A 27,361-nucleotide genomic window follows, 5' to 3' on the forward strand; every position below is an offset into this window, starting at 1 on the left:
ACGTACGCGCCTTTGCGAGTTGGCCGGTTGTGACTTTGAGTGCATCCATCTCCCCATCAAATTATCCTCGGGCCAGATCACCAAACCCATGTTGGAAACTCTGCTTCAAAATAATGAAGCTCTACAATTCGCTCTGGACTCTTTTACGGGCCAAATTTCAATTCATCGGCCGGCCCACAAATTGTTCAATCTGGATGGAAATTTTGAATTGGCATTGAGGAGTGTCCGAAGTGCAAAACCACTCCAGGCCTTGACTGTTTTTACAGACGCGTCCGGGGCTTCTCACAGGTCAGTGATGACCTGGGAGGATCCCGAAACTCAGCAGTGGGACAGTGATGTTGAAATCGTTGAGGGTTCGCCTCAAGTCGCTGAGTTGGCCGCAGTCGTCAGGGCATTAGAGAGATTTCCCGGACCGCTAAACATAGTTACCGACTCTGCCTATGTTACAGGGGTAGTGTCCAGAGCTGATCAGGCAGTATTACAGCAGGTTTCCAACGACGCGCTTTATGCGCAGCTCTCGAAGCTTATAAAGCTTGTGTCCCACCGAGAGCACCCCTTCTACGTGATGCACACAAGGTCGCACACAGATTTGCCAGGGTTTGTTGCAGAGGGCAACAGGAGAGCAGATGCTCTCGCTGCTCCTGTGACAAAGACCCCACTGCCTGACATATTTCAACAGGCACAGCTCAGCCATGCTTTGTTCCATCAGAATGCACCAGCCCTGGTCCGCCGATTTCGTATCACCCGGCAACAGGCCAGGGCGATTGTGGCTTCGTGCCCATCGTGTCAATCCCACTCCGTGCCGACCATGCACGCCGGAGTCAATCCCAGAGGGCTGGGAAGTTGTGAAATCTGGCAGACCGACGTCACCCATGTGGCGGCGTTCGGGAGGCTCCGGTACGTGCATGTGTCCGTTGATACCTTCTCGGGTGTAGTCTATGCCTCCGCACACGCAGGGGAGAAGGCCTCCCACGTCATCCAACACCTCATTCAGGCCTTCTCTTTCATGGGCATCCCCAAGGAAATTAAAACAGATAATGGCCCTGCGTATACTTCCAGGGAGCTTGCAGATTTCCTGCAGCAATGGGGAGTTGAGCATAAAACGGGCATCCCTCACTCCCCCACGGGTCAGGCCATTGTTGAAAGGACCCATCAGAACGTCAAACGGGTCCTTCAACAGCAAAGACCAGTCCTGAAGGTTGAAACTCCATCAATCAGATTGGCAAGGGCACTTTATGTGTTAAATTTCCTAAATTGTTCTTATGAAAAACCAGATCCGCCCGTTGTGCGGCATTTCAATAGCAACCGCGACTGGGACCTGAGTGAGCAGCATCCGCCGGTGACCGTAAGGTTTCCCGAAACAGGGAAAGTGGAGGGTCCACTGACGCTTTTGACGTGGGGGCGCGGGTACGCCTGCGTCTCCACTGATGCCGGGCCGAAGTGGATACCCTCCAGATGGGTAAAGCCTTATATCGAAAGAAAAACAAAAGTCCGAGATAACGAAAAGCCTCAAGTCGCCTCCGCGGCTCTCCGCCGCAAAAGGCGTGAGTCCAGTGACTCAGAGGAAGAGGAGGAGCAGTCAGAAGGCTGGGAGGACCCCTTTTTCTGTGATTTCCCACTTTGTAACGATTTGTTTTTCTGAGTTTCTGTTTAGATCCGTCCAACCATGAGCGCCAAGACTGCCATCAGTTCAGCCGTCCTCTTCGCCAGTCTCCTGACCATCGCCCAGGCGTGGCTCGTCCCCCAGCCGCAACAGAACGTCTGGGCTGTCTTGGCCAAATCACTGGGCCAAGACCACATATGTCTCAACCAAGCGAGTGCCGCGAATCCCATGGCATCCTGCCTCGTGGGGATCCCATTTAAAGATCGTGAGATGCCCAAGATGCTTCTAGGTTATGCTCAAAAACTTAGACAAGAAGCTGCTAAAATGGAGCATAACCTAAAGCATGCCCATTACATCGTCGCGTGGTACAATTATATTAAAAGTCTTCCAAAGTTAGAAAACGAGCCTCAGGAGCTGGAGCTTCTAGGTTCCGCCAGAGCCGAATCTTGTTTTCATATCCGCAACGACCACGTCCAGCGTCACCACCGCCATTTTGTCTCCTCCAAAGCCCATTTTAATACTCATTGGTGTAACGCTGTGTCCTTTAGTTATCCTCCAATCCCTCCCCAAAAATCAGCCCAAGTCTTTGCCCATCCCCGCCAGCTTCCTAGGGGAACATTCTTGATTTGCGGAGACCACGCATGGGCAGGTATCCCCTCTCACCTCTCCGGAGGCCCGTGCACCTTTGGGACCCTCGGATTGTTTTCACCCAACAAATCACAAATTTTGGATTGGGTTACACAAAATTCTACAAATGGTGCACATCTATTGGCACACTCTAGAAAGAAGAGAGAAGACTACTCTCTCAAAAAATTGGCAGACGATTGCGATGAGGAAATTATCCATTGGAGCAGATCTAAAGGCATCGCAATCACAGTATTTGCGCCGTGGGTCGCCATTGCTAAGACCCTCGGAGAATTAGGCCATTTGGAATGTTGGGTAGCTAAGCAATCCCGTTTGACTTCTAGGGCCCTATCAAACCTCCTGAAAGATGAGGAAATTACGAGGCAGGCAACCCTCCAGAATCGTGCAGCCATCGATTACCTCCTGCTCCTCCACGGTCACTCGTGTGAGGAGTTTGAGGGGCTCTGCTGCTTTAATTTGACATCTAGGGCCAAGGGGACTCGCGAGGCACTCAAACAAATGGAAAACATGATAGGAGACATCAAGCAAGAATACGGGGACTGGCTCAGTAATTTGTTCAAGGGATGGGGGATCTCGGGTTGGACGGGATCGATTCTTAGAACTGTTCTGTTAATTGTTTTTGTGCTTTTTGTTGCTATTGCCAGCCTTGGACTAATGAAAAAGATGTTGCAGAATTTGATTTCTTCCTCCACATCACCACTCAAAGCTGAAGTCCACCGAGTAGCCGTTGAAGTAGGCCCAGAAGTGTTCAAGGAGGAGGAGGAAAGCTTCGTTGATGAGGACGAGCAGGCTGAACAGCTTGAAATCATCGTGGAAGAAGTGCGCAGCTTTCCTCGAGAACAATGGCCTACTCAACAGCAGTGGTTTGCAGAATCATACCCACGTTCTGAATACCTGGTGGACCCCCCTCAATTCGGATATCTGAGATAGAACTCACAGGGTCAAAAATAAAAGAAAAGGGGGAGATGTGGTGGTGTGGATGGTTGGACTTTCCCCATTTCAGTATGTTAAACCTCAGTTGGACTCCACAAAGAAAGTTGGGACAGTGTAAGCAGGAACAAGCAGGTGCAGTGAAGGACTGTGACAAGGAAAAGAAGGACAGACGAGGGAGAGGATTTAAAGAGAGAGACTTAAGGAAGAAGGAGAGGGTGCTGAAAGAAGGATATAGGAAAGAGGGTTTTGAGGCAGAGAGAGGTTGAAAGATATATGGGTGGTTTACCAAGTAGGAAGGATTTAGATATGTGGAAAAGATGAAAGGCTGGTGGGTCCTATATTGTATGTTCTGCACAATGTTGTATGTTCTGTACACCCCCCCTTAATTGAAATTCATAAGTTCCCCTTGGTCACATGTTACCTTTTCCCCTCTTCCCGCCACTGTGTTATCCCTCCCCTATCCCCTAACTGGTTCAAGGCTTGCAACCCTTCCCCTTATCTCCCAAGTGTCAAGGTTCCATTGGTTGCCGCAAAGAGGGACTCCCATTTCTCCTCCCCTACCCCGAAAGCATATAAGCTGGTGCATTTCTTTGTTCGGAATCCAGTTCCAGTTCAGCCTGGTTCCACTTCGGTCTGGACAGTGCTCTGTTGGATTAAAGTTGTGGTTTCTCTGGCTGGCTGGATCCTCCTTTCTCGCTCTTAGCGCGTCGCTTCAGTTATCCTACTGCCGTTCCGGCCTCTCCCAGGGTCAAGAACCCACAGGGCTGACCCCTTCGTTCCGCTGAGGGGCAGCTCGAATTCCGCTTGCTCCGGTGCCTGGGCTGGCTCGGGGTGAAGCCAAGGGGCTTAGTAGCGGCACCGCGACAAAATTTCATTCAAAATAGTAGGGCCTATAGAGGGCCCATAGTTTCATCTCATAAAGGGGGGTAACAAGAGCTGTGGGGCACGCAGACAAGGAGCCTTTTGGTGCTCATGAGCATGTTGGAATTAGTTCACGATTTTCTTTCAGTTTCAGGATGTTGGGATTTCCCCTTCCTGGCATTTTATGGAAGAAGGAAGTTCAGTGACTGTCAAATGTTATCATGTTAAGCAAGGAGACACCCAGAGGGTATCAGAGCTGTTGTGCTGAACCTAGAAAGAGTGTTGTGTGCAGTTTCTTCAGAGATACCTGCAAGAGGCAATGTCAAAGGCCTCTCTGGGATCCTGCTAAGCTTGAAGAGAGGCTTGTAGCAGGCAGGCATTTTATATTTCTGTGTCATAAATTTCTAACAGCAAACCTCTGTTCCTGAAGGAAGGGCTGATGCCTCAGTTGCTGCCAGTGAGTAATCGTGCGATGCCATCAGCCATCCATGCAGCCACTGCACTGCGCAGTGCAGGGGTCTAAGGGACAGCTTAGGATCTTGCTCAGTGTAGGTATTGAAGTAGTTTCTACACAGGAGAAGCTACTGGAGAGTTTGGATTCTTCCAAAGAGCACATCTCAGAGAAATCTCAAACTTCATACAAATATTGTGCAGAACTAGATCTGTCTTCTACTTAGAATTACAGCTAGGCAACACTTCACTTCTTCTGTCAGTTGACCTGGGAGAGCTTGCCATTTAGAGGAAACCGAGACCAGACTGGAGAGAAACACATGTAAACAGGTGAAATTCTCTGACACTCATTTTTGCATATCTGTTTATGTTACTGTGTAATCCCAGCAGCCATTCTTCAGAATCTTGCCAGGAAGGCCCTATGGAGGAAGGCCTAGGTCTGGTTCACCTGTGATGTATGTATGTATGCATGTATGGATGGATGGATGGGTGTAGTCGTGCATAAAACCTTTTCTAGTTGGGCTATTTTTAATGGGATATAGTAAGCAGATTCTCTAAAGTCAGCTGTGAAGATTGGTTCATTAGTTGTCAATGTCTGCATGTATCAAAAATTTAGGAAATGGTTTTTGTCTGTTTACTCCATTATGTACAAATCTATCAATATCAGCCTCTGACACAATTTCAAGAATTACTTTTTTTTCATAAAAATTAAGAGTTCCTGGTTCCTGCTGCAAACATTGCCAGGACAAGATATCTCTTAAGGTCTATTGGAGTAGGATCATTACCTTCCATTCAATATAGTATTCTTTGGCTATCCAATTTCATTTTTCTCTGGCCACAATGTGGACAGCATGATCTCTCTTATATGGATGCCTCATGACAAGGAGGGGAAAAATGAACATATGCCAGTGTCTCCCTTTCAGAAACTTAATGATGTAGTAAAGGTGTGACAAGGTATCTCATGCTTATAGGCAAGTCTGTTTATAACATTGCCATTAGAAAAACTTGGAAATTCTACCAAAGTTCCAAGTACTTTCCTAATGTTTTAGTCTCCAGTATTTCAGTCCCCAGCTTTTCAGAATCTCTTAAGGTTTTCCCTTTCCTAATGGAAGCAGAAAAAGTAACAGCTACTCAGAGAAGAGAAGGCTTTAGGGTGACCTAATTGCAGCCTTCCAGTACCTGAAGGGAGCCTACAAAAAGAGGGAGAGAGATTATTTACAAGAGCAACTTGTGACAGGACAATGGCTTCAAACTGAAAGAGAGTAGGTTTGGATTAGTTATTAGGGGAAAATTCTTTGCTGTGAGGGTACTGAGGCACAGATTGCACAGAGAAGTTGTGGATGCCTCATGCCTGGAAGTGTTCACAGTCAGGCTGGATGGAGCTCTGAGCAACCTGGTCCACTTAAAGGTGTTCCTGCCTGTGGCAGGGGGATTGGAACTCGGTGATCTTTAAGGTTCCTTCCAAACCAAGCCATTATATGATTTTATGATAACAGAATTCAGACAATGATACTTCACGACTGGAAACTCATATTTGTTCTGAAAGTCTCTAAATAAAGCACAACATCCCAGGGTCTGATAACTGAAGAATACTTCTTTTACATATGCCTATTTCTAGGCAAACTGAAACACATTGTTGTTCAGGAAAGAAAAAGAAAGCAGCACACTGTGATCTCTCTGTTTATCTAAAGAGCATGACAATTTGACTAGTCTTTGGTATTTTTCAACAGAAACACTTCAGAATTAAAAGAACTGTCTTGCTACAGTTTTTATCTTCCACGTTTGGAAAAAGTAACTCACATTGTACCCATCATACTGGAACACAGAATTACAACCATTAAAATCACTGGATCTCACTGAAGCACATCCCTCCCCATCATGCATGCCCCAAATAACCTGCATTCAAAGATGGGTGTGGAAATGGTCTTGCTCAGGCTGGAAGTACAAACTAATATATCTCTCTAAAGAATGTAAAGCCACATACCTCACTCCCTCTTCACTTTAACACCATTTCTGAGATCCATGCATGCTGAGGTAAGTGGTACAATAACAAGGTGTTAATGATTTAGCTAAAGACATTTGTGGGAAAGGTATGTTCCTCTTATGTTCAAATAAAGTCTCCAACTATGTGAACAGTGTTTTCCTGCAGGCCACATAGCATACAAATGGTAAGGCTTCAAAATGGGAGTTTAAATTAAATTTGAAGTTCTGGACAAAGATCAAATGCAAAAGCATGTTGCATTTAAAGGGTAAGACTTTGAACTGACAGTTTAAAATGTGAAGTCCTTGTATCTAGACACATTTCATGGCTCTGCTACAGGTTTCTTGAGTGAAGCTAAGCAAGTCATTTAAATCATGAAGTGTTACAGTGTTTTGATCTCTGAAATAAGGATAATGACTCCTGCTCATCAGGAAGGTTGTAATGATTAATATTTCACTGAATCATTTTGGAACCTCTAGATGGAACTTGAAATATAAATATGCAGTGATTACTGTTGTAACTGAGTAATTTATTTACTCTCAGGGGATGCTACAGTTACAGTTTAGATGCTGCTTTATACCTTACATCTCTTCCTGACTATCTTGGACTGCAAACCCTATCTACCTTAACAAGGAAGTTTGAAGGCATGCCATTCGTCTGTTATCAGAAATCTAAAAAAAAATTTCTTTCAGCTGTTAAAGAAATTGAGCAGGAGTATTTGGCACTTGTCTTCTAGTATGCATGTACAGTAACTGCCACCATGAACAACTGCTGCTTTAATAAAAAGAGTTTAAGATCCAAATTCAGTTATCTTTTTCATAAAGAAGTGTATTCTCCTTACAAGAGAAAACCAGAGTTGTTCCGGGCTTCTTTTGGCTTGTATTCAAAAGCTGTTTCCAGATCGCAAGCTAAAACACTATAAGTTTAGCTACAATAACTTTAATAATTAACTACCATGGTCTTTTTTTTCCCATGTATCCTACATCTACTCTGTTGTTTTGGTGAGGCCTTAGCAGAGGAAGGTCAGTCCCAGCAGTCAGACTGATATACGAAGCTTTTCAGTGTCTTGTTCCTGACAGATCAAATCAGTCTTTTGGTTTGTGAAGATAAAAAAGAGACAGGTCTGACTTCTATGTCCTTTCATAAGAAGTGGAAAAGAACCAGCTAGCACACGTTTAAGAAAAAAATACAGGCAGCTATATCTTTAATTTGTCATTTTCCCTAGAGCTTCTGTCAATCTAAAGTTCCAAAGTATCAAATATTTATTAATTTACTTTCTCGCAATGTACGTAGCTGTGGTAGGTCGACCTTCTATGATTACTTAGTATTGAGACTGTACAAGGCAAACTTTGTAGGATGCTGTTGCCATTATTCTTAACTTTACCAGACTTTGGGCTGATTATATTTGAAAAATTTCAAATAAAACATCATAACTATCTCTGATACTTTGATTATGCTAACACTAAGTTGGTTTGCACCTGCTGACAAAGTGCTTCTCACCTGAAAGAAACTTTCTTGGAGCGAAGAAATTTGATATATCATAGTGTATTGGCCTTTGCATTCTCCCAGATTTTGGCAAAATAGAATCTTCTGAAAATTCAGACTGCACTAGGCTCCCACAATATACAAGCTAGATCTTTTACAGGCTTTTGCCAAATTGAATTTGCTTTATTTCTTTGCAGCTTCTGTGCTGATTAAGTTGCAAGTACACCATCCTCACTCTTCCTAAAAGGATACTAGATAACTCCTTCTAGCATTTGGTTTACTAACAATGCAACATAAGTTTGAAAAAGCTTTTTTCTGCAAGTAATTTTTTGTCTTACACGTTTTTTCATGTCAATACAAAATGATAACAAAAGGATCTTTTAAAATAAGAGATATGCTTTAATAATCAAGTTTTAGCAGCTTTTGAAGTACATTTGAAGCAAGTGTAAAGTTATGTTCTGGCATTTCTTCAGGACACTTTCTTCTTGACAGTGTTTTATTTTACAGAAGTGTAGAAGAAGTGACAGGTTATTGTGTACATAATCATGGCTAATTTTTAACTTCAAACACTCTCTGTGATCTTAAAAGCTTTTCATTTGTTCATAGGCACAGGTTTGTACAAGCCCTGTGCAACATCTGTGTGCTGTTTTATAACTAGCTATAGTGGTGGCTTACGCTCCAAAAAAGTTTAATTAGATCTGAAAAGCAGTTTAAGCTCTTACATGACCTTAACATGGATGAGCATCATCACAAATGTTCCCACTTTAAATTGCAAGGTGCTTTCACAGAAAAATGCATCCCCAGATCCTGCTGAGACTGGTAGGTTTCAAGGTAAACAGAATCTCAGATGTGTTCAGTAGAACCAGGAGTATCTGGGAACTTGGAAGTCTAAGCCACTCTGGTGCACTTGGTGAATTTTGTGCTCAAATATTTAGCTGATATTTCAATGATATTCAGTCAGTAATAGAGCTAATTTTTAAACAATAACCAAAATTTACTGCTTCAGTGAAACTATACCTACTTATGTAAACTGGTAAATTTGACACTAATTCTGTTCAAGCAAAAACACATTATCACTCTAAAAACATATGAGTGTTTATAGGATTCTTTCCCACTTAATTCAATCCCTTAGTCCATGATGTTAGTTGCAGAACTTCTGCTCCTGGATCTGTCCCACTACCCAAAGCACAGGGCAAGGGCTGAGGCTTACAGTAATACCTATTTATAGCCTCCTGCTCTGTGAGAGGGCGAGCAGAGAGTGAAATAAGATACATCTGTCCAGTTTGGTGGTTGTAACCTTTACAGAAGACAAAAAAGTGAGCACAGCCTGGGCTACTAAGAGAGAGACACAATGCTGGAGTCTTGAACAGACCACCTGAAATGAGGTGGGGACTCCTTGCAGTCCACCCCCACTGCCCACTCTCACTTGATGTTTCACATTCAATCAGTCTTGCTTTTGCATTGGTTAGTGGATGGAAGTTTTTGATAAAATGTTTAATTTCCAGGTTTTGTCTTTCATCTCCTCCTATCAGAGTGGTTTTTGGTACATCCCTAAAGAAGCAGTCTTGACTCACAGGTCACATTTTGATACAGATGAGCCACTACCAAAGGTACAACTAAGATAATCACTTTCCCTGCACTAAAAAGTCTAGGTAAAAACAATATTATTAAAGCAGCTGTTTAATGTCTATTTTATATGGTAAAGCTCTCTTGATTGGTTGAAAGGCTATAATTTAAAAAACCTAGCAGTGATGTAGGAAAATGTACTAATTCACTCTACAAGATGATCATCTCATCAATATTTCTTCCTAGATGCTGAGACAAGTCTGCTGTCATTGCTCTAGAAGTGCTGTAAAGTATCTGAGGGAACTGTAAGCATATTCTTTAGTACTGTGAGTCATGATGCTATGCACCAACCTCAAACTGACTTGATTAAACAACCTTACCTCTCTGGCAGGATCTCAGGGCTGTTGCTCACTGTCACTGCTTTTAGTTGGCACTACAGCTTACTGTCTGTCATGCCTCTCTGTGCACCCAGAGGAACATGCCATACTGCAATCCTTCTGCCTGCTGCTCTTTTTGGTGGCACTAGACAGGAGATCCCCCAGCATGAGCGTTTTCCCCCTCCATTTTTCTGTATACCAGAGGATGTTTGAGAGAGAACAACGTCCTTCCATTTGGCATAACTGTTGGAATTAACTGCTCCCAGTAGAGATAGTTGCATGACCCTTCCCTATCTTGATATCTAAAGAGAGAACTTTCAAAGTACCAGTAGGAATTCAGGGCAAAAATAATTCTTGAATATTTTCTTTGATGCGTGCTCACTGCTCCTTCACTTTGCACAAAGGATTTCACCACAAGAGACTTACCTTTCTGCATATTTCCCTGCAGCAAATCAGGGAAATTCCAAATGAGAAAAAAGTGCACACATGGATTTCAAGTATGTGAGAATCTGGAAGGAAGTATTCACTGCATTCAGCCTGCTCTGCCTTCTAATAAGGGCAGGAACAGTATGCTGGCATCCTGCCTGGCCTCCTGCCCTCTTGTCTCTGACATGGATGGCCAGTGGCTCTGTGCCTGGTTTTCACCTCCACCCTAGTGCCAATCCACCTCACCAGCCTTCTGTCAGGTCACTGGGGTAACTGCTGATCCCTCTAATCTCCTGCCAGGCTATTTGGCTGGCAAGAACCCATGTTGGATACATGACATTTGGTCTGCTTTTACTTTTAGACTGCTCGTAAAAAGACACCACTTTCCAATTCTCTAATTTTAGGACCTTTCTGTTTCATTCAGATTTAAAGCTTTCTGCTGCAACCTACATTTTATAACACTCACTTCTATTAAGTACATTAAGTGAGGTCCAGAGTATTTAATACAATAATGCTACTTACGAAATACTTTTGTTTAAAAAGAAATTTCATATAATTATTTTTTTCGTAAAGTTTTTTGTTTTATTTTATATTTTGATATGTTACACAAGTCTAAAACCATTAAGATATAAAAAAATGGACTTACATGGATATATAAATGGGTATGCAAATGGATATATAAAAAAGTGGTGATTGCAACTTGCCAGTGTATGGACAGAGGCATTTTCAGAAACTGGAAGATTTTATAACAGAAAATGGAAAACTACAGGGAATAACCTAAGTAAAGCTGAAGTAACATGATCCATAATACTATACTGCTATGTGTATGATAATTTTTAATTATAATTACTATACCATAAGAGAGCTTCCCAATATATACAGATTTAGTAGTTCAAGGATGTATCTGCTGCCCTGTAGATTTTTTCCCCATGGTTACAGAGGTCACATTCTGGGTATTTAATTGCTTACTAGAAGGAATGACCCAAGTGAGGTAGATTTCTGATTGTCTAAGAGTCCATCACAGTCAGTCTTGGCAGCTAATAATGTCCACCTGTACAACACTATAAAAAGGTTACAGATAATTATATTTAAATACTCCTCTGCAAGGTATCAGATATCTGTAAATGAAAATTATACCAGACAAAGGTTGCCGAGCTCACTAGGCTGGTATGGTGCAATTCACAGAAAAGTTTAGTCCTGTATGTGGAAAGAGATAATTATTTCCTAAATTGGAATAAGATGCAGTAATAATAGTAGTAATATGCAAGCAAAGAGTTTGGTTTCTACTTCCAGATAAATAATGTGCTTGCCACATTCCTGAGTCTTTTACTACACCTGAAATATTATATAATTCATTACTGGGTGAAGACAAGAGCATGTTGGGGCATTCACTAATGTAAGCTATCTGTATCCAAGCAGAGTGCTAAAATCTCTAGAAAATATTTCCACATATTATTAAAAATTACTTTAAGCAACTAGAGAACATAATTCTCCATGGTATGCTTTTGAGAAAATTGGATGCAAAATGTTTCAAAAATCAAAATTACTCTAACTAAGAGCCATGATTTATGAGTAAAAGAAAATCAAATACTAAACATAGTGTATAGCTTTTAGTAAACTATTAGAACAATGTGTGTGTGTACTTGCTAAAAAAACAATAAGAGTACATTTATCAGCAAAATCCTTTAGAAACAGAAGTTTAAAGAAATTCATTATTGAAAACAAAGTTAATTTTCTTGGAAAAAAATATCGAGAGAGAACTCATAGATGTTCATGGGAACTTAATACAGCAGAAAAACAGCAATCTAGAAAGTTTTTAGAGTGTGTGGAGGATAACTTTTTGTCACAACTGGTGGGCAAGCCCACCAGGGGAGGGACTATGTTAGACCTATTGTTCACAAATAGAGATGGACTGGTGGGTGATGTGGAGGTTGGAGGCCGCTTGGGGTACAGTGATCATGAAATTATAGAATTCTCGATAATTGGTGAAATAAGGAGAAATATCAATAAGATCTCTACACCGGACTTCCGGAGGGCAGACTTTGGCCTATTTAAGAGACTTACTCAGAGAGTTCCTTGGGAAACAGTCCTTGAAAACAAAGGAGTCCAGGAGAGATGGGTGTATTTCTAAACAGAAATCTTGAGGGCACAAGAACAGACTGTCCCTGTGTGCCGAAAGAAGAGTTGACGAGGCAAACGTCCAGTCTGGAGGAGCAATGAGGTTTTGAAGGAACTTAGAAATAAAAAAAAGATGTATCATCTTTTTAAGGAGGGTCTGATTTCTCAAGAAGTATTTAAGGGAGCTGCTAGGGCATGTAGAAAAAAAATCAGGGAGGCCAAAGCTCAGTTTGAAGTTAACTTGGCAGCTTCTGTTAAAAACAATAAAAAAAGTTTTTACAAATATATCAATGATAAAAGGAAGGGTATAACCAGCCTCGGTTCCTTATTGGATGAGGCAGGCAACTTAGTAACTAAAGATGAGGAAAAAGCAGAAATGGCTTTTGAATTAATGCCCTCTTTGCCTCAGTCTTTATTGTTAGGACAGCTTATCCTCAAGATAACTGTCCTCAGGGGTTGGTAGGTGGTGCCAGGGAACAGAATGGTCCTCTTGTTATCCAAGAGGAGGCAGTCAGAGAGATGCTGGGACACTTGGATATTTATAAATCGATGGGACCAGATGGGATCCACCCTAGGGTGATGAGAGAGCTGGCAGATGAGCCTGCGAAGCCGCTCTCCATCATTTATCAGGAGTCATGGCTCACTGGTGAGGTTCCAGGTGATTGGAAACTGGCCAATGTGACACCTGTTTATAAAAAAGGTAGGAAGGAGGATCCTGGTAATTACAGGCCAATTAGCCTGACCTCAGTACCAGGTAAGATAATGGAGCAGTTCATACTGAGTGCTATTGCACAGCACTTACAAGGTGGCCAGGCTATCAGACCCAGTCAACATGGGTTTACAAAGGGTAGGTCATGTTTGAGCAATCTGCTTTCCTTCTATGACCAGGTAACTCGTCTGGTAGATGCAGGAAAGGCTGTGGATGTTGTCTATTTAGACTTCAGCAAGGCTTTTGATACTGTCTGCCATAGCATACTCCTAGATAAGCTGGCAGCCCATGGCTTGGACAGGAGCACTCTTCGCTGGGTGGCGTGGCCCAGAGAGTGCTGGTGAACGGTGCTGCATCCAGCTGGCAACCAGTCACCAGTGGTGTCCCTCAGGGGTCTGTACTGGGATCAGTTCTATTTAATATTTTTATAGATGACATGGATGAGGGCATTGAGTCCTTCATTAGTAAGTTTGCAGACGACACGAAGCTGGGAGCTTGTGTTGATCTATTGGAAGGGAGGAGGGCTCTGCGGAGAGACTTAGATCAGTTGGATGGTTGGGCAGAGTCCAACAGCATGAAGTTTAATAAGTGTCGAGTTCTACATTTTGGCCACAAAAATCCCCTACAGCGTTACAGGCTGGGGACAGTGTGGCTGGACAGTGTTCAGGCGGAAAGGGATCTGGGGGTCCAACCAGTCGATAGCCGGTTGGATGAGCCAGCAATGTGCCTTGGTGGCCAAGAGGGCCAATGGCATCCTGGCCTGCATTAGGAACTGTGTGACCAGCAGGAGCAGGGAGGTCATTCTTCCCCTGTACTCGGCGCTGGTGAGACCACACCTTGAGTACTGTGTCCAGTTCTGGGCCCCTCTGTTTAGGAAGGACGTTGAGATGCTTGAGTGTGTCCAGAGGAGGGCAACAAAGCTGGTGAGGGGCTTGGAACACAAAACCTGTGAGGAACGCTTGAAGGAGCTGGGGTTGTTTAGCCTGGAGAAGAGGAGGCTTAGAGGTGACCTTATCACTCTCTACAACTTCCTGAAGGGAGGTTGTAGACAGGTGCGGGTCGGTCTCTTCCACTGGGCAGCAACTGACAGAACAAGGGGACGCAGTCTCAAGCTACGTCAGGGAAGGTACAGGTTAGATATTAGGAAAAAACTTTTCACTGAAAGAATAATAAAGGACTGGAATTGTCTTCCTAGGGAGGTGGTGGAGTCACCATCTCTGGATGTGTTTAAAAAAAGACTGGACATGGCACTTAGTGCTATAGTCTAGTAGAGGTGTTAAGGCATAGGTTGGACTTGATGATCGTAGAGGTCTCTTCCAACCTCATTATTCTGTGATTCTGTGATTCAGGTATATCTACTGCATTTTAAAAATCTTTTTATTTGTATGTTTACTGAATAGATAAGTACGTGAACTGCAAGAAAGAAGAAAAAATCTAAATAAATATAAATATAAATATAAACAATAAAATATTATAAGTAAAAAGATTGTTTAGAAAATGGGGATTACAGAGCAGTTGACATTGATGAAATATGATTGGATATTTTAAAATAAAATTATCTTGTTGTAATGCATGTAGGAAGAGGAAAGTTATGAGCGTGATCCTTCATGGAGTTCTGGGAGCAGAGAAATTTGCAGCCACAGATAGTGTGTACACACAGATCCACTAAGCCTTATGAGAAAATGATCACAGGGCAGTGGTCATTAGGCAGCCTTTATACTAATTTTAAAGAGCAAATAATAATTTGAATATTAGAAAAAAACCCTAAGCTAAGTAGCTAAACAACACTGATATGTATAGTGGCAACTTTATGAATTTAAAGATTGCTTTTATATTTTTGAGCCACCATAGCCAGTTAAATTATTTCTGAAATTACTTGCTGAAACACAAGCTAAAGTGGAATTGTATTTTTCTCTGTTAAACTTTCTGGTGAGGACAATTTGCTTTTTATGAAAAGCCTGACTGATGCCACCACCTGCTAACTTGGGATCATTCTATCAGATGATTTCCTTCCACCACCTGCTGCATGGAATAGAGATGGACTCCAGCTGATGTTTGACATTCGGGTGACAAGACTGTAGCTGTTTTGGCAGCCTGTGTTTTAATCTAGGCATTTCCCCTGGAATATTCTGCTAATTTTAATTAGTTAAAAATTCTGCAATTATGAATTTAAAAAATTGGAACCTGGTGACTCTGGTTTTAAAAATTATGCTTTTCTTACTTATAATTCATTTTGGTTCCATACTACATAAAAATACTGAATTTACTGTAGATCTTTTACCTTTTTTACTCAATTTATGCTTGGTTTGTATAGGGTAAATTACTAAAAAGATGCCAAGCCATGGAAGATGGCATAGTATCTGTAATAACATCTCATTACGTACCAGTTAGGATGTAGATTGTCCACGTTTTCTAGAATCAGAAAGAGGCAGCCATTCAGAAATTACCATAAGTACTATTTTTGCCTGAACAGTTTCAAAGGAATGCAAGCATGACAGAGCCATGTGTAATTTCTCCCTGGGAGCCCTGGTTTGACGTTGCCAGTTTTAAAGAATGGCTAATTTCTATGTAACTCACTATATACCCTTATCTACAGTTTCTTGCTTTATAGCAGCACTTTTCAGGAGGAAATGTGCATGTGAGCAAAGTACACATATTCCCCTCTGACAAGCACTTAAGTCTCTTTGAGGCTTCTAAGTTATTCTGTGCCTAGAAAACAGTCTTATAATTTTATTAAGTACCAAATAAAAGTGCTCATTATTGCCTCAATGGGTAATGAGAGAGCTTATCTTTATGCATGTGTGGGAGACATTAAAATTACAGTGGAACTAAGGGTTTCTTAATCTTTAGTAGTAAATGCATTACTGAGTACAGAACTGTAATATTTCTCTGGTTTTAGAAATGAAAATGCTTAAAAGAAGAGGAAATTAGTCTTGGGAAGAAAAAAGAGGGAATGAAACTTTCTTGTTGACTCAAATTCTAAGTATTTTTGTTTAAATTACTGTTATTTAAATACTGTCCATCTTGTGGCCCTCCAAGGTCTGAAATCAAACAACCAGATGATTTTACTTCAGTATTTAGCAAACAGGTCTACAGCACAATACCCTTTGCTTGGCAGGAAAGTTTTAGGGTTGTTAATAACAGTTGTTTGAATTTTGCTAGCAACATTAAACTTCCTGTCCTAGGTTACAGAAAGCACACGTGTTCTCTCTCAGTACTGGTTTTAGACAAATGCCTCACTTTTGTACTTCTCACTGCCTGGATGTCACTTTATGGGTCTTAGATAAAGGGAAACAGTGGCATCTCAGGAAAGGACTACAAACTTATTAAATCAGTTTTTAAAGCACTAAGGAAAGTATCATTGTACTGCCATAATAAATTCCCACAACTTATAAATGACTTGGTGGCTTGTCCATTCAGCAGTATGAACTTCAAATCTATTCAGGACAGTAATAACTCAAGACATATATTTTAGGTCCTGCTTGGCACTATATAAGGTTATTACCTTTTTTTTTTCAGTGACTGAACCAATCTTTTATTTTAGTTCCTTTGTCCAAACTTAGTCTAAGTATTTTAGTCCTCAAAATTTTTGACTAAAGGATATATAAGAACTGGAAAAGCTTGATGCCATTTCTTTCAAGCTCATGAAAAACAAGTTTTGCCCAATAACTCTGACTTAGAGACCTCAAGAAGAATGATGTGGAATGGTTGCATTCATTTGTTTTTGGTGTCTTAATGAGGTATGAAGTCATGCAACAGAAAGCAGATCTAACTGCTGTACAGAATATATCTGTTATACAGCTCTTCTAATAGTGAAATGTTGAGTTTTTAGTGTATGAGGAACATAATTAAGAAAACAAATAACAAGCATGCCCAGTTTACTCTAACTCAAACAGTTAATGGAAACACAAAATCAAGTTTTCTTTGGAAGAAAGAATAGAATTTAACATGGATTTTCTCCTGAATGAATTCTGTAACTACTGGATGGGATAAACCAACACTCCTTAATTAGTTTTGTAAATCCAAAACTAAATTTAGATGAAATCATCTCCTGAACTTGTATTTATTTATCAGAATAACAATTTCTCTGTAATCTCCTTGGTAGATAGGGCATCACAACATTCTGCAATGTCAGTGTTTTCAATTCGGCTGTCAGAAGATAATCTTTCAGAATTATCAAAGATGGGAACACAATGTAGCTCTTTACACACAGCTTTGTATTGCTTTGCCATGGAAGCCCTCATCCATCCATTGTCTTGGTGATCAGTTTGGTGTTTTTCTTGTGAGTCTCCCAGCTGGGAGAAATAATGTCTGAAGGAAGATAAGAATATCCCATATCTGAGAAAAACCCAGAATTAAGATGGTGGTATGCTAATTTGGTGACTATCAGCTGGCAGAGAGCTGTCAATTGTTTTCCTAGAAGTTTCTTGGAAGACATATACTCTCTCCAGGAAAGCTTGTTAGCACTATACTTGATTTTCCTCTCCTTTTGTCTTCAGCAATTTCATAGTCAGAGTTATGAGTTCTAACACATGAATAGTATTCTAACAATGAATAACAATATTTGGCCAAATAAAGATACTGCAAATAAGACAAATAAGATACTGCAATGATCCGTGAATTTGTGATGTTCCCATATTTGTGTCATATGACTATAATGTCAGAACAGTGACATTAATGCAAAACAAGCTCATATCTTTTCAAACAGCACTGGGATATGAGGATGTCTCATGCTGTGCTCTAAGTAATCCTTTCCATCATGCTATAAAAAATATACCTAGCAGAATGTTTGGAGTTCAGATACCTCTGGATCTTCCTAGTCTTCATGCAGTTCACCATATGGACATATATTTTAATGCAAATCTCTGGTTTTGAGGAGTCTAATTCCTGCTAAAGCATTTCTAAATGGCAGTGTGCCACTGGGCAAACACTGAATTAGCACAATTAGAAATTGTTTCACTTGCTATTAATAATTTGATGCCCGATTTTATGACTGCAGTTAGTGTCTTGCAATGTTGAATGTATATTCTCTTGTAGACTAATTTTAGGTGCTAACCAGAGTGGGACTGAAAAAGGCTGGTAGCTAGGAGAGTGCTATGTGAGCCAAACTATCCTTGGCATAACTAACAGCGTTGATATGAGAAATGAATTGGACCCTATGTCTCTTTACTTTCTCTCCAGTCAGAGTAACAGCTGCAGTGTGCTTTTGGCCTAAAAAAGAAAAAAAAAGCATGCTTTTTGGCAGTGAGTGCACATGTCTTTGGCTTCACACTACAGTAATTCTTATTTTTCTGAATTACTTGTATGAAATCACTTGTACATGCCAGGTTAGAGGTTTGTTTTTTTCTTGTGGATGCTTTTCTAGGAGTTTGTTGTGACCTACATTTGCCTCTCCTTGAAATTCTCTCATCCAATTCAACAGGTGCTCTGTACTGACGGAGCACAAAGAAAGGGCAAAGTTTGGAGGAGGATTCCTGACCCAGGGTTAGCAGAAGGCACAAATCAGTCTGCTTCTTTCCTGGATCACTGAGGATCCTTGTACCAAGCAAGTACATCCTTGGTACTTGCTTGCACAAGGCTTGGTGTAATTCTTTGTAGCTGGCATATCCCTCTTGGCTTTCCCACTCAGGGAATTTGTGATGATATCAGGGTGCTTGTCTTCACTTGTAACACAAAAAAATAATATGAATCAATCATAAGCTTCTTAAATTAGTAGTTATGACTGGTATAGACCTGTTTGCAAATAATACTTTTTACCAGTAAGTTAGTATTTAGTAGACAATGTTACAAAATGATCAATATGAAAGGATCTCAATAAAACTAAGTGAAGCAAGTTTAAATTACATGGTATGGTATTCAGTACCTTTCACTGTCTATGTAAACCTGTATTTCACAGGACAAAACTTGACAACTTCACGTTAAATAACATAAGAGTTAGGAACCTTCTGCTACTTTTGATTAAGGAAAAAAGTAAATTTACAGACATTAATCTTAGAGTAAATCACTGCTGTTGAAAAACTACTATAGTGTGAATGCAGGTAGTAACAGAAACGTATGCACATGGTGGGGAAAAAGAATTAACTTTTTTTCTGCAGCAGTATGTATCAAAATCACATGTCTGGTCATGCAAGAACAACCCAGCTGCCAACACAGAGAATCCTGACTGACCCAGTCAGACACCAGCCTCCAACAAGCCCAGCTCCCGTGGCTCACTGCAGATGGAATTGTGCAGGAGGCATGGTGGGGCACAGATGGGAAGGGCTGTGGGACAGGCAGCAAGCCAGGCTCACTGCAAGGCTCAGGTCTGGACAGGGCCAGACTGCTCCTGACAGCAGCAGCCTGGGCAACAGGGGCTTGGGCCACTCTTATCCCTGTGCTGGAGGTCAGGTGGCTCCATGGTGTGTGTGTATATATATATATATATAGCATTAATATCTCAGGGTGAGTGTGAGATAAGTGGATGAATAAGAGAAGTGATTGCAATCTGAGCAGATTTGTGCAATGTGCTTAGTGTCCTGTCAAGAACAGTAAATAAGAGCCTGAAGGTCTGATTTAAATTGCATTGCACAAGACAGAAAAATGCCGTGATATAATAGTAAAGAAGTAAAATATATATTTCATACAGTCTCCTTTTTAAAGTAAAATTAGTTCATAAGTCTTATTTTTTTAACAATTTCACTTACTTGTGAAATGTTATCTTTGCCTTTTCTGAATGACTGATGTTTATAACTCTATTTTCCACTTTGTGATTTTCAGCCAAAACCACTTACAAAAGTCCAGTTAAATAAAAAAAGAGCCAAAAACAGGTGAAAGGATTTAATAGCTAATCTGTAGTTCTAAGGAAGAAATTTATTAATTCTTCAGTATGCATTTTTACAAATCCTACTGTTTTATCTGGTAAGCCTTATCTACTGCTGCCTTTTAAGTGCAAAATAAAAATATTTGAGTCATCATGAACTAATTGCAATTCATTTTGTCCATGAAATCCTAGAGAAACTCCAAAGAGGACAAATGATTTCAGCAAGCACAGACTATCCTTCTATTTCATTGACTTGCAAAGTAGCTGGTGCAACTTACTTCTCTGCAAACATATCAACTGAAAGACAAATGTGAAAAGAATAAATACTGTAAATAGATGGATTTATTTCACTAATGTAGGAGGCATTTTAAAGACAACTATTCAATAGCAAGCTTTAATGTCAATGCAGATTTAATGAAGTCAGAATACATTACATCTCTGAGGACTTCATTTGCAGTTGTAAACCAGCATAGTTCCACTGCCTTAGCTGGAGCTTTACCAGTATATGACTTCTAGACTTGAAAAATCTTACTAAATATTCCCAACTGTGTCTCCTTTCTTATTCTGTTTCTTTGTAGCTGAAGACTATTTTCTCCTGATTTTCCCCCCATATCTCTGTTCTTTTAATGGGTATTTTCTTTCCTTTTTCCTCTCCACTTCAGTCTTTTCAGCTTTCTCCAAGAACCTTTTTAAATTTTTTGTTTCATAGAATCATAGAATAACCTGGGCTGGAAGGAGGCTCTGGAGGTCACCTAGGCCAATCTCCTACTCAAAGCAGGACTAATTTAAAAGTCAATTTGGGTTGCTCAGGGTTTCCTGACCAGATGAGTTTTGAGTATATAGAAGGATAGAGATTGCACAACCTGTCTGTGTCCTTGTTTCCGTACTTATCCCTCCCTTTTTTAAAATTTAGTTTTTAATATTTCACTATGGGTTTTTTTGCAGTTCTGCTTTGAATAACTTCCATAATTCTTAATCTTCATTTCATGCTTATCCCTGTCCCTACCCTTCTACCTCTAACAGTTGTAGCAAACATACTCTTTCCACGATTTCTGAATTTTCTGATGTTCTTGTATTTCTTTGTAATAGAAATGTACCACTGCTTTGATATACGGGGTTATATGTGCTCCTCACAAGGTTCAAACTGATGCCATATGGTAGAGGTCAAATGAATGACCGCAGCCTATTGCCCAAAGCCATTCAGGTAACATGAACACCACTAGAAATGCCCTAATCTCCTGCCCTATTGTCCTTTGCTCCTGCACAGCTAACCCATCTCACATCTGAGAATCAGACTTGTGCCTAATACCTGTAGAGCTCCAGTAGTTTTTGAAGGAATATTGGCTGCTAAGTATAAAAAGGTGTTCAAATGCCAGGCCTCACATTGCCTGAATCGCCAGATTCACGTTTGGAGATTTACTTCTTGTTTCAGCTGAAAATTTAGAAAAAAAGTGCCTTAGCTGGCACTGGCTTTTGTTCATGGCACTGACAGGAGCTACTGGAACAGGTATCAATCTAAATGAAGGTTGTCAATTTTAAATTGTTCTAAACAGTCAATCTTCAGGGAGAGATAGATCTTCAGTGTTTACCATAGCAGAGTTTGGCTTCCATTCTCACAAAGAATACAGGGAAATTTAAACACATTAAAATGAGATTTAAAGAAGTGATTTTATTGTTTTTAAAATATTTGCATTTGAAGCTAATGTCTTTCCTAAAATACTAAAAACACATACAGTGTTAAAAACATTGAGTCCTCTTATATTTGCTTTGAAGTGGTCCCCAACAAAGCTTTGTGCTTGAATTGGGCTCACTGGACCTTTGACTTTCCTGGTGCTTAGTGCTTCTGTTTATTTTTACAAAAAGTAATTTTGGAAATCATGAACAAGTGAAACATCACATCTGAATCTGTGGGTATTTGCTTCCATTTAATGAAGTAGTGCCCATTTGCTTCATTGCTGACAACCATTTAAATTTGGTGGGAATGAGGTAACTTGCTGCACTCTGATGACTGCTTCAACGAGTAAGATCCAAGGAACAGGAAAATTCTAATTTGCTGGAGAAGTCTGAGGCATGTACAACAATTGCTCCTCCCAACTTAATGTCTTACTATTGTTTGTACATTTCATGCCAGTAAAATCAAAGCACTCCAAAGCACTCATCCTTAAATTTTTCTCTACTTCTCCTCCACTCTACTTTGCCCATGTGTGTTCTGCAACAGGACATCTCAGGGTACTGAAATCAATCTTGTACCTTCATGCTTCTGTGGTGGGCAGAACGGACCTCTCTCCTCCCACCTCCTTTCTCACACTCAGTTCTCAGAACAGGAGTTCTGGTTACCTATCATGATCAGTCTTCTCTGGTATATGCAGTTGAAAAGAAATAGTTTGAAATTCTTACTTCTTGTTGGATCTCTTTGATATTCATGGTATTTGGAGACGTAAGTTTTTGTTTGCTTTTATTTTGCAGAACTCTTCAGATTTCAAGTATTTTTTTCCTTTTCTTATAACTGTGCTTATCAGTGACCCCACACAGAGAAAACAGTTTAATATCCATCTGTGAGCTTCCATCTTCTGAGTATTCAAGAGGAAATATGGTATTCCCAACAAGACTCTATGTTCTCAAGATTATGCTGGATACCAATATGCATCAGAACAATCCAGGTATTCCTTCTACAATCCTGGACTCTTGACAAGAGATGTATGATTTTACTCTAGCAGTGACAGCTGTGTCAGTACTACACAGCTTCACTCAAGGCCTGATTAGCCCATTCCCTCATTTCAGTTGGAAAATATTCAGGTAAAACAGATAATTCACACACTCCATGCGAGGGATGCCGGGCTCCCTGAACGCTGGGACAAGCAGCTTTATGAAGACCTTGCCCAGACAGAACAACCTAAGCAGGGGACCTGGAGGTAGAACAATTCCTGTCTGTGGACACCGTGGAGTCAGGCTCTGCCCGGGCATCCCCTTCCTTCGAAGCTGCGTGGGGAAGCGGCATCGCCAGAGCAGGGACAGGTGATCGGAGAGGTGCGGTTGGGTGGTCTGAGTCTGTGGGACACTGACACCGCTGGATTTCAGGGCACGGCCTCTGCCGCTCCCGGTGGGAATGCGGTGTTGCCAGGCTCGTCAGGAGCCTTTATTTTGGCCGGAGCGACACCTCTCGCGTGCGGTGACACCGCCTGCACCCGGGGCGGGGGCGGCGGGACGGGCCCGAGCCCCCGGGCCGTCCCTGCCCGCCGCCCTTGGGCGGCTCTGCCCCGGGCGCTGTGAGTGCGGGGACGGCCCCGCCTGAGGGCAGCGGGCACCTCCGCGCCGCCCCGCCGGCCGCGGGGGCAGCGGCCCGGGAGGCGGAGGCAGGGACGGGAAGGGAAGGGCCGCCCTCGCCCACCCCGGCGGCAGAGAGCGAGCTGGGGGAGCGGAGGCGAGGGGCGGGAGGAGAGGGAGCGCGGGCGCGGGGTTGCGGAGGCGGCGGGCGGCGGGCGGCGGGCGGCGGGGAGGGGCGCGGGCGCATGGAGCAGCGGCGCGGCGCGGGGCCGGCCCGGGCGGCCGGCGGGCGCTGAGGCTGCGGCGGCCCGGGGCGCTGCGGGCACGGCCGCCGCGGAGCCAGCCATGCGCGGGGCGAGGCTGGCGGCTCTGCTGTGCCCCCTCGCCCTGCTCGTCACCGCGTCGTGGGGAGTCCGCTTCCACCCTGGACAAGGTAAGCGAGCGGCAACAAAGGCGGCGAGCGGCCCGGGGGTCCCGGCCCTGCGGCGGGCGCCGTGCCCTGCGGAGCAGCCGCCGCTCCCCGGCGGGCGGGAGGAGGCAGCGCTCGCCCCCGGGGCCGGGCGGCCGCCGCGGGGTCTCGCCGGGCGCGCCGGCGGCACCCCCTGTCCCCGGCTGTCACCGCAGCCCGGGCTGGCGCCACGAGTGCCGTGCCAGGAGCCGTGCGGATGCCAGCGAGGGCTTGCTGCTGCTGTGTCAGGCTGAGCCTCCTGCCTTCTCCTGCAGAGACCTTGGTGAAGCAGCTCTCCTCTTATGAGATCGTCACACCTGTCCGAGTGAATGAGTTTGGAGAGGTTTTCCCGCACACGCATCACTTCAGAAGGAGGAAAAGGAGCTTGGAGGCACCGCTGGAGCCTGCTGCTTTCCGAACACATTACCGGCTCAGAGCATACGGGCAGGTCTTCCAGCTCAACTTGAGTGCTGATGCAGGCTTCGTTGCTGCTCAGTACACGGTGGTGCACGTCGGGGCCCCGCAGGAGCAGCCGTCCCCTGACTTGCGCCACTGTTTCTACCGCGGGCATGTCAATGCCCAGGAGGCGCACATGGCTGTCTTCAGCATCTGCGGTGGTTTGGTAAGTATGTTGGTCACTGCTTCCTCTCTCCATTCATATTCTCCTCCCTGAAAGAAATGTAGTGGATGCCTTTGCTGGAGAGCTAAGCTGGAAACTCTTGGGCATCATTCCAAGTAGTTGGTCATGAAATGTCTTGGCATCAGCAGTGTGCAGTCATGATGATGCTTCTCTAGTGGGATATACAAATGCCGCTTTCAAAGGATCTGTTGCTGGCCAGTAATGTAGTTGGTTGATGTAACTCCTGACACCAAGAGCGTTAGAATGGAGGAAAAAACATGCCTTAGAAACACAGTAAGCTATTGACTTGATAAAATGATGCTGTCAGTTGGCATCAGTTATGTGTTTGTAGCTGAACAGATACTGTGGTTGTGAGTGAGGAGTAAGGCAGTTGAGATGGTGAGAGAAGAGCTGGTGTTGATCAGTTTCTTCCTTAGCTTACAACGATACTGGCAAGGTATGTTATATCCTAGTAACTGTGCAGCAATTCTCTCTAAATACATTGCTGATAAAAGAGAATAGGAAATTTCCTAACTTCAGTGGGAATGTGTCTGTGAAACACGTAAGAGTTGAATGGAGCAGACAAATCAAAATTGCAATGATATACATTCTGTACTTACCCCTTGATAGCATTTATTATGTCTTCCAAAGTGATAATGGAGAAATAGTATCACACAAATGTCTTTGAAAGTAGTTGCACTGTGTTGCTGAATTTTATTGTTTTGTGTCTAGAAACATGAAGACTGGTACCTTGTGCTTTACCACATCACTACCTATTGAAATGCCAAGGACAAGTTGTGGGACGTGTACACTGTAGAAATACAGCATTGTAAATATTACTGTGAATTTAAGTTGGGGTTGTTCCATTTTTTTGCTGTCACTCAGGAAACTAAAGATACAAGACTGTTATTTTTGGGACCTCCAGAAAATCCACCTTCGTATACTAGGGTCTTTCTAGTAGCCCACACAAAATAGAATGGAATTGGTTGGATGTATATAGGAATGTTTAACGTGTGTTAAAAGAAGGTCATACACAGGATAGAAGAGAGAACCAGAAATAAGTGCTATTTGAGAGACACACCTTTCTTGTGCTTCTCGGGTATTTGGATATATACCATCTTGTCTTTGGGTCGAGGTGTGTGGACTTTGGATAGTCCTTGAAAATTAGCGGAGAAGCAAGCATTTGAAAACAGTAATTCTGTATTCGTCCTAAGTTTTGTCTATATATCTTGCTTTACTAACCACTGTTACTGTTTCTTGACTACATTATCCAAAACCTAATTCAAAACTGTGCCAAATACCTTAATATGTTTACTAAGAGAGGGAGAGATGTGGTATCACAAATATGGTGGGTTTTGGTTTATTTTTTCCATGTTTTAACAGATGCTCAAATGCCGTGTCATTGAGAATAGTGGTATACGTTATACAGAATATATACAAGAAGCTGTAAGAATTTTTACTTTCACAACCTTTGCTACCTGTGTGAATTCTATTCCTGTAAACTGTTGCTTTGCAATACTTGAAGGGACCATGTGCATTGAAAATAACTTTTCTGCAGAACATGTACTTACTGCTGTTAAAAGTTGTCTCAACTATCTTATTTATCAGTTCTCAAATTCTTCATCACAAGACCATCTTCTTGCCTGCAACGAGCTGAACATCTCACTTCTCTCCCCCCTCCACTTTACTGATACATTACAGTATCATCATGAATGTGAGTGGTCAGAAATCCTGAGTGCCTTTAAATGAGGCCTTTGCCTCTTCTAGATGAGCCTTGTGAACTTTTCTCTGCAGCTTCCAGCTCAAGTCCTCAGTCATTACCTGGCTCACAGAGTGTCCAGTGTGAGCCACCAGCAAAGACCTTTCTGTCTTGCTGCTCTCAGGACTTTCTCTCACCTTTCATTTCACTTTCTGCCCAGGCAGATGCAGCCTTGGAAGGTATGTAGCATAGCCAGTGTTGTGTCTGCTTTCCTTGTGTCTGCTTTCCTCTTGGTGGTGGGGGTTTTCAGAACAGGAAGCCGAGCCTCCATGGATGCTGTTGCACTTCTGTTGGATACACCTATTCTTTTCCAGGGAGGGATTGTTTGGTGGTCAAAGCCAGCTGGTTGCTTGTAACTGCACAGTGTCCTCCAGTCTGACTCAGAACCTTCCAGCTGATGTTCTACCTCATCCTTATGGATTCAAAGCAAATGTTTTCTGCCTTGTGTGACTGCCAAAGGAGAAAACTTTTCTGAGTTCAGAGAAGAATGAATGTAAAAAAGAGGAACTACAGACCAGGTGGAATTGTCCTGTGAGATCTTCTCCTCCCTGAATGCATTCTCTATTCCTAGACAAGACTACCCCCAAAAATTAGTAAAAAGATATTTTTATCCTCAAAGTTTTTAAAATTTCCTGGGTTTGTGCATTCAACAAAGGTACCTGCATAAATAGTTAGTTTTTAATTTTAATGAACAGTGCCAATTTTCATGAATGCATCATCATTTTCATGAATGAAAACATTTAAAGTCTGCTGCTGAGGTAAGATACTATTTATTGGGAGCAAGAGAGTAGAAACCAGGCTAGTGACTCAGTAGCCTTGCATTATATTTATTTCAAGTAAAATCCTTGCTCTTTGTAGGGTCACTGAACTTAAATTTAGTGTATGGAATTTAAGATACTGCTTTAAACTACTAGGTATAATTTTATCTTCCAGCTTTGCATATATAAGGGAATTGCTTATATTTGACCAATATTGTAAAACCTAGGGAGGAAAAAATGACTTGTACTTAGTTATAAAGGTAAAGGAAGTGTAAAAATGGAATTTTAAAAGGTGCTCTTGATATGTGCCTGAGTCATGTGAAGTGAAACCCGGTACTTGTGTTCACTTTATGCTGTAGGCATCTATCCTCAAGGTCTGACTGCATTCATTTACGGCTTCATTCCTCCTCATTTTCCTTCTTTTCTTTTTTTTGCATTCTCAGGTTGAGTGTGTTGTCCCCCTCCACTCTGCTTTGCCATTTCACCCTCGTTAAGCCTTTTCCTTCATGTGCTAAGAGCACCTACAGCCCAGAGTAGCCATGGAGCATTGCTTAATGGTT

General features: G+C 42.2%; 1 protein-coding gene across 1 annotated transcript in view; it reads left to right on the top strand.

Moving 5' to 3' along the window:
* The first annotated feature begins 23,482 nt into the window (after positions 1 to 23,482).
* The window catches only part of ADAMTS20 (ADAM metallopeptidase with thrombospondin type 1 motif 20), an 88,325-nt gene continuing 84,446 nt past the window's right edge, over positions 23,483 to 27,361 (top strand). Inside the window, exons 1-2 of the mRNA XM_063396616.1 lie at positions 23,483 to 23,650; positions 23,941 to 24,287. Of these exons, the coding sequence (XP_063252686.1) occupies positions 23,563 to 23,650; positions 23,941 to 24,287 (435 nt within the window). The 5' untranslated portion in view covers positions 23,483 to 23,562. The remainder of the gene's footprint in view (positions 23,651 to 23,940; positions 24,288 to 27,361) is intronic.

The sequence above is a fragment of the Prinia subflava genome, chromosome 4, assembly GCF_021018805.1.
Source record: "Prinia subflava isolate CZ2003 ecotype Zambia chromosome 4, Cam_Psub_1.2, whole genome shotgun sequence".
Taxonomy (NCBI): Eukaryota; Metazoa; Chordata; class Aves; order Passeriformes; family Cisticolidae; genus Prinia; species Prinia subflava.